The 13,458-nt window shown below is 44.8% G+C and overlaps 1 protein-coding gene across 1 annotated transcript in view; it reads left to right on the plus strand.

Moving 5' to 3' along the window:
• The window catches only part of LOC126291476 (homeobox protein unc-4-like), a 592,581-nt gene that overhangs the window by 570,012 nt on the left and 9,111 nt on the right, over nt 1-13,458 (plus strand). Inside the window, exon 8 of the mRNA XM_049984986.1 lies at nt 8,426-8,629. Coding sequence (XP_049840943.1) covers nt 8,426-8,629 — 204 coding nt within the window. The remainder of the gene's footprint in view (nt 1-8,425; nt 8,630-13,458) is intronic.

Here is a 13,458-nt window from a genome sequence, read left to right on the forward strand (position 1 = left end):
GCTCATTTTAGTTTCGTTCTTCCACCTACGCTCAATGGAACACGTTATCATGATTTCATACGGGATACTCTACCTGTGCTGCTAGAACATGTGCCTTTACAAGTACGACACAACATGTGCTTCATGCACGATGGAGCTCCTCCACATTTCAGTCGAAGTGTTCGTACGCTTCTCAACAACAGATTCGGTGACCGATGGATTGATAGAGGCGGACCAATTCCATGGCCTCCACGCTCTCCTGACCTCAACCCTCTTGACTTTCATTTATGGGGGTATTTGAAAGCTCTTGTCTACGCAACCCCGGTACCAAATGTAGAGACTCTTCGGGCTCGTATTGTGGACGGCTGTGATACAATACGCCATTCTCCAGGGCTGCATCAGCGCATCAGGGATTCCATGCGACGGAGGGTGGATGCATGTATCCTCGCTAACGAAGGATATTTTGAACATTTCCTGTAACAAAGTGAAATCACGCTGGCGCGTTGTTTGCTGTGTGTTTCCATGATTAATGTCATTTGAAGAGAAGTAATAAAATGAGGTCTAACATGGAAAGTAAGCGTTTCCGGACACATGTGCACATAACATTTTTTTTTAATTTGTGTGTGAGGAATGTTTCCTGAAAGTTTGGCCGTACCTTTTTGTAACACCCTGTATATACATGACCTAGTAGATAGTGTCGGAAGTTCCATACGGCATTTCGCGGATGACGCTGTAGTATACAGAGAAGTTGCAACATTAGAAAATTGCAGCGAAATGAGGGAAGATCTGCAGCGGATAGGCACTTGGTGCAGGGTGTGGCAATTGACCCTTAACATAGACAAATGTAATGTATTGCGAATACATAGGAAGAAGGATCCTTTATTGTATGATTATATGATAGCTGAACAAACACTGGTAGCAGTTACTTCTGTAAAATATCTGGGTGTATGAGTGTGGAACGATTTGAAGTGGAATGATCATATAAAATTAATTGTTGGTAAGGCGGGTGCCAAGTTGAGATTCATTGGGAGAGTCCTTAGAAAATGTAGTCCATCAACAAAGGAGGTGGCTTACAAAACACTCGTTCGACCTATACTTGAGTATTGCTCATCAGTGTGGGATCCGTACCAGGTCGGGTTGACGGAGGAGATAGAGAGAAGATCCAAAGAAGAGCGGTACGTTTCGTCACAGGGTTATTTGGGAAGCGTGATAGCATTACGGAGGTGTTTAGCAAACTCAAGTGGCAGACTCTGCAAGAGAGGCGCTCTGCATCGCGGTGTGGCTTGCTGTCTAGGCTTCGAGATGGTGCGTTTCTGGATGAGGTATCGAATATATTGCTTCCCCCTATATATACCTCCACAGGAGATCACGAGTGTAAAATTAGAGAGATTCGAGCGCGCACGCAGGCTTTCTTGCCGCGAGCCATACGCGTGTGGAATAGGAAAGGGAGGTAATGACAGTGGCACGTTAAGTGCCCTCCGCCACACACCGTTGGGTGGCTTCCGGAGTATAAATGTAGATGTAGAAGCAGATGACAAATGTCAAGGGATACCATCTAACATCGTGTCAGACTAATTTTTCCCGGCGTTGTGCACCAACTCGACGTGTCATGGAGTCCCCTGCAGCCACGCTGCCCCTATAGCCGTCCACAACAGAGAAAGTCTTTCCGGTCTAGGGTTTTGTGCGCGAACTGCCCTGTCGATTATGTTCCATAAATTCGATGGGATTCACGCCGGGCGATCTGGATGGCCGAGTCATTCACTCGAATTGACCGAAATGTTCTTCAAACCAATCGTGAACAATTGTGCCCTGGTGACGTGACGCATTGTCATCTATAAACGTGAAGTCCATGAGCGGCAGCAAATGGTCTCCAACTAACCGAACATAACCATTTAGAGTCAATGATCGGTTCGGTTGGACCAGAGTACCCAATCCATTCCGTGTAAACACAGCCCCATTATGGAGCAAACACCAGCTTGCACAGCGCCTTGTTGACAACTTTGGTTTTTGGCTCCGTGGGGTCTGCGCCACACTCGAACGGTACAATCATTTCTTAGCAACTGAAATCGGGAGTCATCTGACGAGGCCACAATTTTCCAGTCGTCTAGGATCCAACCTATAAAGTCATGAGCCAAGGAGGGGTGTTGCAGGTGATGTTGCGCTATTAGCAAAGGCGGTCTCGTCGGTGGTCTGCTTCCATAGCCCATTAACGTCAAATTTCGCCGCATTGACCTAAAGGATACGTCCTCCGTACGTCCCACATTGATTTATGCTGTTATTTCAAGCAGTGTCGCCTGTCTGTTTGTGCTGCCAACCCTATGCACATACTGCTGCTCTCGGTCGTTAAGTGAAGGCCGTCGGCCACTGCGTTGTCCGAGGTGAAATGTGGTATTCTCGGTACACTCTTTGGCACTGTGGATCGCGGAATATTGAATTCGCAAACTATTTCCGAAATGGAACGTCGCATGCCTGTAGCTGCAACTACCATTTAGCGTTCAAAGTCTGTTAATTCCCGTCGGGCAGCCATAATCACGTAGAAAACTTTTGCACATGAATCACGCGTGTATAAATGACAGCTCCACCGATGCACTACACTATTATACCTTGTTTACGTAATACTACTGTCGTCTGTGTAGGCTATGTGCATATCGATATCCCACGATTGTTGTCATCTTGGTGTATAGTTTCATTCACCTTAAGATAAGCAGCATAACTTACAAAAATGGTTCAAATGGCTCTAAGCACTATGGCACTTAACATCTCAGGTCATCAGTTCCCCTAGACTGAGAACCACTTAAACCTAACCAACCTATAGACATCACACATATCGATGCCCGAGGCAGGATTCGAACTTGCGACCGTAGCAGCAGCGTGCTTCCGGACTCAAAGCGCGATAGAACCGCTCCGCCACAGCTGCCGGCGCCCTAACTTTCATCATGTACATAAGGTGCACGAAATATTTACTAGGCCAGTTTTATTTTGGCCACATTATATGTCTCCTTAGCCATATTTTCTCACAAATTTGAGGTTGTAGCAACATTTGGTTTGTCAGAAAAACAATTCTGTCGGAATAGGTTTTTGTACCGACCTGCCTCCGAATCCAGGTTGATTGGTCCAGACATTGGGATTAGCTGTGACAGGTTACTTACGCTGGTAAAAAGAAATTATTTATTAAAATGTTGTATTAAAAATAGAGAAACCAAACACTAATGTCGATAAGGCACTATTAGATAATTAAGACCATTTTAGACACTAAAATGAAACTTAAATCAATGTTTAATAAAATGACCTGTTGTAGCCTAGTCGCTTTAGGGTGCAGTCTCACAATTCTTACAAGTATAAAAGTTACCTGGTCCAAGGGTACACAATTCATAACCCCCATTTCTCACATTCGTACACTAGATCTATTTCCTTAGCTATACTGTTAGTAAATTAGATTTTTTGTTCTTTCTTATTTCTACTTCCTTTATTATTTTTGGATTCTCGTTATTTCTATCTGCTTTTATATACAGAAATTTCATTTATTTTTTACTTGCATTTTCAGGTAATTTTTCAATTTTTCTTTTAATTGATGAATTTGTCAAAACTGCTGTATCTTTTTTCTGGAGTTATTTCTATCCTCATTTTCCACATCGCCAGCCCTTCGTAAAGATCTTGCTACAAGAGGTTACTTCCGGACATTGTTTGCCTTAGGAAATTTAACAGATCTTTACGAATTATCTGTATAAAAAGAGAAAATAGTTGGAATATGGACAGAATAAATAAAACAGAATAAAGAAAAAACGGGCGACATTTGGAAGAGGATATAGTTTTAATTTCGGATGAAAGCACTCGTCATAACAAAGTTTTTGGCATGCTGCACTTTAAACAGAAGCTGGTCCATAGCCTGAAAGTATTCCGCCTCGTAACTTATCTTCTTCCCATGAGAGTACATACTTTTTTTCCTGACGTTCAGGAGATTCAAGTCCCCAATCGGCATAAGTACAAAGGTCTACCGCGGTTCACTTCAGGAGAATGCCATGGTGGGTCCTGTCGATTTCCTTCCACTTCGTTGCCCTTCTCTGCAAGCGCTCTGTCGTTTATGGCTTGAATGTCGACGGGACATTAAGCAGTCCACTGTTTCTTCACCAAGTAATGAGGGGTCTCCTAAGTTTAGCATATCGCACGCTTTCTTATGTCTAATTCCAGTGTGCAGGAGATTGAACTTTTAACACAACCAGTTGCAAAAAAAACTGTACAGTTTCACGTCTTCAAGTCATGTAAGACTATGCAAGTACTTTACTGTCGTGTTACAGTCAGTAATAACAAATTTCAGAAGGCAGGAGAGCAACGCAAGTTTCCGCACGTCCATCTTTGTACAACATAGTTTAGGAACTCCGCCTTTTTAATATAAAATGTAAAATTAAAAACACATTCCGTCGTCAATATTTTGAATGTAATTTACTTATGCGACCAATTTCGGCGTTTCACTGCGCCGTCTTCAGGCCTCTGTATAAAGACAACAAGAATATTGGCAGTAACAGGTAGTAAACATTTAACAAAAACCAAAGTGTACAAGAAGTGACATCAAAGCCAATAAATTAAGAAATAAAACGCCGAAATAGTTGTACACTGTATGAATATAAACTAGGGAACAAACTCTACATACGACAGATAACAGTGAAGTGAATCAACTAATAGACTTCGTTCTAATACTACTCAATAAAATTCTTCTGTGTTTGAGGCCGCACTGTCAACTATAAAATTTCGGCGACTATTGCAAGACGCCTTCCTGAGGCTAATTAGCAATACGTCGCTCCAGCCATAGTAGGAATGGTTCCTTTGTAAGGTCGCGGCCGATTTCCTTCCTCATACTTGAAACAGTCGGAGCTTTCGCTCCGTCTCTACTGACCCCACCATCGACAAGACGTTAAACGCTAAACTTCCTCTTTTCTTCCTACAGACACTCAATGACGACTCTTCCCCGTACAATACTGCGTCACTAGCAAGCAGTTGCAGATCGCGCTCACTCTGTCGGATCGCTTATGTACAGTCATACAAAAAGTTCCCTTTGCCACACACGTTATTGCACAGTAAAACTGCGTTGTTGGTTGACACGGGTACTTGCCGTGATTTCTAAAACATCTTTTCCTGCGGAAACACTCGAACGCATACCGTACGGTCTCAGAACAATTCCAGTAATGGAAAGAGAGAGGGGAGGTAGTCCTCGAAAGAGCCAAATTCTAGTAAATGACAGTGTAAACACTTACCCTCTCGTGCAGCCGCATTAGAGATAGCTTACACGTCGCCGTCGGCGCTTTGCGGACCACTAGCAGAGCCCGAGTAGCGCCTTGTCCTCACGTGAGAGCCTTCACAATGACACAGAGGGGGCGTCGCGTCCCAGCGCTCATTGTGGAGGCGGTCGTTAAGAAAGTGGCCACGAGGGCCCTACTGTGGAGTGCTGAGGCCGAGGAAGGACCCTCCTCTCTGCCCTCCTCCTTAATTTCGGTCCTCTCCAAACCGCGCTCCTGGACACCTCCTTCACGAGCTCGCACAGGGGATAGCAACTCAAAGAATTGCAACAATCACAAGGCTCGACACCCTATCTTCCCAATTTTTCTGTTGTTGAAGTTGCCCATCTTCTCCGGTAATACTGCACATCAGTACACTGTCCGATTAAAGGCATAGAGACAACTTTGCTACATGCAGAATTAAATATTATATATCACGCGAAGCGGATCTATCAGTATAATAAAAACAGTAGAGAGGCAGTAACAGCAAAATGAGTCAGAGATCTGACTTCGAACATGGACAGGCCATTCGTTGTCACCTGAGTAACAAATCCATCAAATCCATCACTTTTCGTCCAGAGCTGCGCTGGACATCCTCAGATGCGCTCCTCCACTCGCAGACTCCGCGGAGGAGCGCCTCTGAAGATGTCCAGCGCAGTCTTGAACGAGACCTCAGGAACAGATGAGTTTCTTGGACGTCAACCTTACATCCCAAAAGGTTTACCAGCAGCTATGTCATCCAGTCGTGTAAGCTTTCATCCTAGATCCATCAGGGACATTTCAACCCATCTGAATTTGCTCAGGTCTACTATCGGTGAGGTGATAGTGAAGTGGAAACTCGAAAGAGGGACCACAGATAAACCAAGACAAGACAGACCTGATCTGCTAACTGACAGGGACAGTGGAGCACTGCAAGAGTGGTTGTAAGACATAGCATGAAATCAGCGACCAGCAGTCGACATAGCACAATGACTGCTTGTAGGGTTCACCAAAAACTTGGGTGTAATGGTCGAGCAGCTCCCCGTAAATCGTGCAGTTTCCGTAGTCGATGCTAAGCGACGCTTGTGGTGGCGTAACGAGCGCTGCCACTGGCCAGTGGATGACTGGAAACGAGTGATACGGAGTGGTGAATCACACTACACCCTGTGGCAGTCCGTCAGAAGATTTCGGGCTTGGTGAATGCCTGCCTGGTGGACGTTACCTACCCTGCCATCGTGTCTAGCACCAGCACTGACGTTCGTATGTGGTGCTGTTACAGTATGGGGGTGCTTTTCGTGTTTACGATGAGGTCCACTTATGGCTCTTAACAATGTGCTAAATGCTTAAGAATATAAATACATTCTACAACACTGAGTACAGCATACAGTACAAGAACAGTTCGGACAGGATGACTTCATCAAAATGACAATGCAATGCACTCTGTCATAAATGTTTTGTGGACAATAACATTCGAGAAGTGGACTAACCTGCCCAGAGTCACGACGTGAACACAGTGGAACACCTGTGCGATTTGTTAGAATGTAGACTTCACTCCAAACTCCAACGGCCAACATCACTAACTTCTTCTGTGGTTTCGGCTCTTGAGGAATAATGGTTGGTTGGTTTGTTGGGGGAAGGAGACCAGACAGCGAGGTCATCGGTCTCACCAGAAGGACGGGGAAGGAAGTCGGCCGTGCCCTTTGAAAGGAACCATCCCGGCATTTGCCTGGAGCGATTTAGGGAAATCACGGAAAACCTAAATCAGGATGGCCGGACGCGGGATTGAACCGTCGTCCTCCCGAATGCGAGTCCAGTGTCTAACCACTGCGCCACCTCGCTCGGTGAGGAATAATGGGCTGCCATTTCTCCACAGCCATTCAGGCACAGCATTCCAAGTGTCTCCAGCTTATTTCAAGGCATCATAAAGATGAAAGGTTGACACACCCCATATGGGTGACCTCTAATTGGTGTCCAGACAATTTTGATCAGACGGCCGCCTTGTGATAGCAGCGTCCTAGTGATCCTCCGTTGCCATGGTCGTATGCCCCTTACGAAGCCAATCGTTGTCCTCACTGCAAACAGATGGTTTAGGTAAGACGTCCAACTTTGCTATAATTGAATCACCAGTGCCTAGCGTCACATCACACACCACTATAGGATAGTCACTCGTTTGATCTTCACCACAAAGAGCGAGTTTGTGTCAACATGTTTACTCGAAATTTTATTCTCAGCTATAACTGACTGTTTCCAATTATCGGTGTCTCTTATCCTTTCACGTAAGGGCGTAAAAAAGGAAGGGAGAGCTTAACGTCTTGTCGTTGACGAGATAACTGGAGCTGGTACGAAAGGCTGGATTCGGGAAGGGGACTGAAGGAATTCAGGAGAATCAACCTGGCATTTGCGTTAAGTGACTTAGGGGACACTACAGACAGCCTGAATCTGCTTGTGCGGGTTGGCCATTGAACTCCTGTCTTTACAAACAATAACGGCCACTGCACCTCTTTCCTTGACGTACGCCAACATGTCTGGGAAAGTTATTGTCTGTGATCTTCATAGTTAGGAAACTGAAACGCACACTCCGCTGTAGAGTGAAAATTTCATTCTAGTTAAGAAACTGTCGTACTACATACTTCGCAGCGCCTTAGTCGACTTTTATGTGAATATATCGGATAAGGACTGTACACTGTTAAAAAGTGAGCCATCCTCCAAATGGCTTCGACAAGGTTCATTCTTTAATGTTCCCAGATATTGGAGAGAATTTCACAAAGTCTTTGGCCCTTATCACGGTCATCCTACTCCTGTTATGGGACGTCCACCACCTAGTTACGCAGCTAGATCTTACTTGTAATTTCTGTTCTCTTTAGAACCCAAACCAAATCACTGACTTTCAGTAAGCTCTTGCTATCTGCTTATCTACAAACAACTGAAGGCTATAGTTTATCTTTTTCTTCGTTATTTCACTATGCACACAATGGACCGTGAGCCGTTCCTCACTTTTCTCTTCTTTCGAAACATTGACCATTAATAATTTTTCGATACAATGTACCTTCTCTCCTGTAGTTTTAGTCGTGGAATTCCCTCTGTCTTGGCATTTGGCACTGCGTACCTGTGACTTGCCCTGTTGTAAGAGCTGTAGCAGTAGCCAGCTAGACAGTGCTACTGGTTGCTCACGAGTCAGACGGCGGCCTGCTGTGCAGGGATGCATCGCAAGTCGCTGGAGGCGGCCGAGCAGCTCAAGGACAGCCCGGCGGCGGGCAGTGACCGAGAGGACTCCAGCTCGGCCCCGGGCGGCGGCTCCGACACGGCGCGCTCCGGGGGCGGCAGCGGGGGCGGCGCCGGCGGCGGGGGCGGCGGGGGTGGCAGCAGCGGCGTCGGCGACCCCTCGCAGTCCACCTGCTGTGGTGCGTACCGCTGCCATATCGCCACCACCGTCAGCATCGTAATACTGCTGTTGCCATCAGCAGCTTCAGCATTGCCACTATCAACATTATCACTGCCCCAGCTCCACTATCATCACCATCATCCAGTATTACCACCTGTGCCGTCATCCACGTCATGTGCAATAGCATCACCTTCACCATGATAACTAAGCACCATCATTTCTGCCACCACCACTGCAATCAACATTATCACCACCATCACTCTTATCATCAATACTGCCAACAACACATTCAATATCATTGTTTTCAGCATCAACATAATCACCAGTAAAACCATCACCGACATCATCATCCTGGTAACCATCAACACCATCATCAATGCCACCACCACCACTGCCACCACCACAACCACAACCACCACTATCATGTGATAATTTGGTCCCAACAGAAAACGCCTACCACCCGCCAATTGTAGTCATAAAAACAGGTTAAAAAATGGCTCTGAGCACTATGGGACTTAAACATCTTTGGTCATCAGTCCCCTAGAACTTAGAACTAATTAAACCTAACTAACCTAAGGCCATCACGCACATCCATGCCCGAGGCAAGATTCGAACCTGCGACCGTAGCGGTCACACGGTTCCAGACTGAAGCGCCTAGAACCACTCGGCTACACCGCCCGGCTTAAAAACAGGATCTCTAGGTTACATTTTACGATCATACTATTGTAAGGTTGTAGCACACTCGGATTCATCAAATCAATACTACCACTTTCGGGATCAACAAAAGCAGTCGTTTTGCAACAAATGACTCCAGTGCTTATTTATCAGAATGCCACTTCATTTCTTTAGTCTTCTAACTGGTTTGATACGGTCCGCTACAATAGCCTCTACTGTGCGAATCACTTCTCTCAGAGTAGCACTTACCGTGTTCGTTGGATCTGTTGCAATCTCTAGTTACCCTTTACAATTCTGCCCCTCTAAATATCACTTTAGCCGCACGGAAGTTATTCATTGACGTCTTAACGCATACTTATCTTTCTGTCCCTTCTAGCTAGCGTTTTCGTCGCGTTTCTGTACTCGCCGATTCTGCGGAAAATCTTATTGTTTCTTATCTTAACAGTACCCTTAATCTTCACCACCCTTCACTAATACCACACCTCAAATATTTCGCTACTATTGTTTTGTGGTTATCCCAGAGTCCGCAATTCACTTCCATAGCATGCTGTATTGGAGGAGTACGGTCTTAGGAATTGCTTTCTCACATTAAATCGTTGTTTTGACACTAGAGACTGCTTCTAACGAGGAAGTCCCTCCTTGACTGAGCTACTCCACGTCTTATATCCTCCTTGCTTCGCTATTCACTTGTTGTTTTGGTTCCAAACTACCAGAATTCCTCTACATGATTTACTTCGTGTTTCGCTGTTTGTGACTAATGTCATTTCTACTGCTCCACATCACTTTTGTTTTCCTTTGGTTTACATCTTGTACTCATGACACTGTTCATTCCATTCAGCAGCTCCTGTAATTCTCCCTCACTTTGACACCTAATAGCAATACCATCAGCATATCTGATCGTTGATATTATGTGGATAATTTTCACGTTACGTCTATTTATGTGCAATTGAACAAAATTAGTTTTATTACTCCAAACGCATTTCTCCTTTATTTGTGAAAGGAATCGTCAGTGGCCTGAACAATTGACATATTTATACATGTTGTACTTATTAGACACAGCACCTTCAGATACAAACCATTCTAGGTCTACTGACTTCCTATATCGAAATATTGGTCCACATTCTTACTTACAAGGTTTGTGGATCCTCTTTCAAATGTGTGCTTGGTCTACAGGTTTTAAAGCTGATCTTCTGATTCCACTCTTTTGAGTTATCACGATTATAATAATAATAACAGTCATTATAATAGTAATTTCAAAGTAGTTCTTCAGACTACATACTATAATAATAATAATAATAATAATAATAATAATAATAATAATCACTACAATAATAATTTTGAAGCTGTTCTTCTCACTCCAGTGTTTCGAACTATCATTATAATAATAATCATTATGATGATAATTTGTGTTCTGACGCCAGCCTTTCGAATCATTACTATAATTATCAGCACAAAGATAATTTTTAAGCTGTTCTTCCGATTCCAGTCCTGCAAATTATCACTGTAATAATAACAGTCACTACAACTACAGGATGTTTCAAAAATGACCGGTATATTTGAAACGGCAATACAAACTAAACGAGCAGCGATAGAAATACACCGTTTGTTGCAATATGCTTGGGACAACAGTACATTTTCAGGCAGACAAACTTTCGAAATTACAGTAGTTACAATTGTCAACAACAGATGGCGCTGCGGTCTGGGAAACTCTATAGTACGATATTTTCCACATCTCCACCATGCGTAGCAATAATATGGCGTAGTCTCTGAATGAAATTACCCGAAACCTTTGACAACGTGTCTGGCGGAATGGCTTCACATGCAGATGAGATGTACTGCTTCAGCTGTTCAATCGTTTCTGGATTCTGGCGGTACACCTGGTCTTTCAAGTGTCCCCACAGAAAGAAGTCACAGGGGTTCATGTCTGGCGAATAGGGAGGCCAATCCACGCCGCCTCCTGTATGTTTCGGATAGCCCAAAGCAATCACACGATCGTCGAAATATTCATTCAGGAAATTAAAGACGTCGGCCGTGCGATGTGGCCGGGCACCATCTTGCATAAACCACGAGGTGTTCGCAGTGTCGTCTAAGGCACTTCGTACCGCCACAAATTCACGAAGAATGTCCTGATAGCGTGATGCAGTAATCGTTTCGGATCTGAAAAATGGGCCAATGATTCCTTTGGAAGAAATGGCGGCCCAGACCAGTACTTTTTGAGGATGCAGGGACGATGGGACTGCAACATGGGGCTTTTAGGTTCCCCATATGCGCCAGTTCTGTTTATTGACGAAGTCGTCCAGGTAAAAATAAGCTTCGTTAGTAAACCAAATGCTGCCCACATGCATATCGCCGTCATCAATCATGTGCACTATATCGTTAGCGAATGTCTCTCGTGCAGCAATGGTAGCGGCGCTGAGGGGTTGGCGCGTTTGAATTTTGTATGGATAGAGGTGTAAACTCTGGCGCATGAGACGATACGTGGACGTTAGCGTCATTTGGACCGCAGCTGCAACACGGCGAACGGAAACCCGAGGCCGCTGTTGGATCACCTGCTGCACTAGCTGCACGTTGCCCTCTGTGGTTGCCGTACGCGGTAGCCCTACCTTTACAGTACGTTCATCCGTCACGTTCCCAGTCCGTTGAAATTTTTCAAACAGATCCTTTATTGTATCGCTTTTCGGTCCTTTGGTTACATTAAATCTCCGTTGAAAACTTCGTCTTGTTGCAACAACACTGTGTTCTAGGCGGTGGAATTCCAACACCAGAAAAATCCTCTGTTCTAAGGAATAAACCATGTTGTCCACAGCACACTTGCACGTTGTGAACAGCACACGCTTACAGCAGAAAGACGACGTACGGAATGGCGCACCCACAGACTGCGTTGTCTTCTATATCTTTCACATCACTTGCAGCGCCATCTGTTGAAAATTATAACTACTGTAATTTCGAAAGTCTGTCCGCCTGACAATGTACTGTTGCCCCAAGCATATTGCAACAAACGGTGTATTTCTATCGCTGCTCATTTAGTTTTTATTGCCGTTTCAAATATACCGGTCATTTTTGAAACACCCTGTATAAAAAACAGCAAAGCAAGAACACATGTAGAGGAGCACCTACAGATCTTGTAAATAAATATTTTGACTATTGTTACGCTGTTGAAAGTCAGAAAGTGCCAGAAATGTTTCTAACCTGAAAGTATAGTGCCTAGGACGTAAAACAAAATAGTATACACATAAATACACCGACTGCCCAGAAAACTCCGGGACTGATTTTATCAGCAGAATAACTGTGGCGCCAGCGTGGACTGACACCTGTAAACAGCAGATGTGCATTCGAGCAGTCAGTTGTGAGAAAGCAGCGTTAAGCAGTGAACATGCGGCCATAGTGTGTGTCAACACAAATGTGTCACAATTCGCAAGGGAGTAAGTGTTCAGGACACATTCCACAATGTTTTTAAAAAGAGGAAAATGTACTGTATGCAGATTTGACCCCCACACCTTGACTCCCAAACAAAAACTACGACGTGTTCACCCCTGATGTGGCTCGATTGAAACGCAAAAAGCGAAAAATTCTTTTCTGGAAGAATCATCAGGGTTGACGAGACGTGGTGTTATCAGTACGAACCTACCACATAACGGCAAAGTGCAGAATGGGTCTCAAATGGTTCGTCAAGACCACAGAAGGTGCGAACGTGACAGAAAGAATGAGTGCAGAAATTGGGATGAAAGGTCAACATTTTGTCGATATAGCCGACGTTGAAGCTAATGTGACGTGTGAATTGAACAACATCCCAAAGAAAGACTGTTCTGACAGTTTCCAGTAGTTGTATGAAAGTTCGGTGCGTTGTACTCAGGGTGGGAGCGGGAGAAGCAGGATGGGGGAGGAGGGTGTTGGGTTGGGTTGAGTTGTTTGGTGGAAGAGACCAAACAGCGAGATCATCGGTCTCATCGGATTAGGGAAGGACGGGGAAGGAAGCCGGCCGTGCCCTTTCAAAGGAACCATCCCGGCATTTGCCTGGAGCGATTTAGGGAAATCACGGAAAACCTAAATCAGAATGAGAGTCCAGTGTGCTAGCCACTGCGCCACCTCGCTCGGTGGAGGGAGGGAGGGGACCATGTTGAACACCTGAAGCCAGATAACCACCATCTTAACAGGACCCTTATATGATCGTTT

This window comes from Schistocerca gregaria, chromosome 9 (genome assembly GCF_023897955.1).
Source record: "Schistocerca gregaria isolate iqSchGreg1 chromosome 9, iqSchGreg1.2, whole genome shotgun sequence".
Taxonomy (NCBI): domain Eukaryota; kingdom Metazoa; phylum Arthropoda; class Insecta; order Orthoptera; family Acrididae; genus Schistocerca; species Schistocerca gregaria.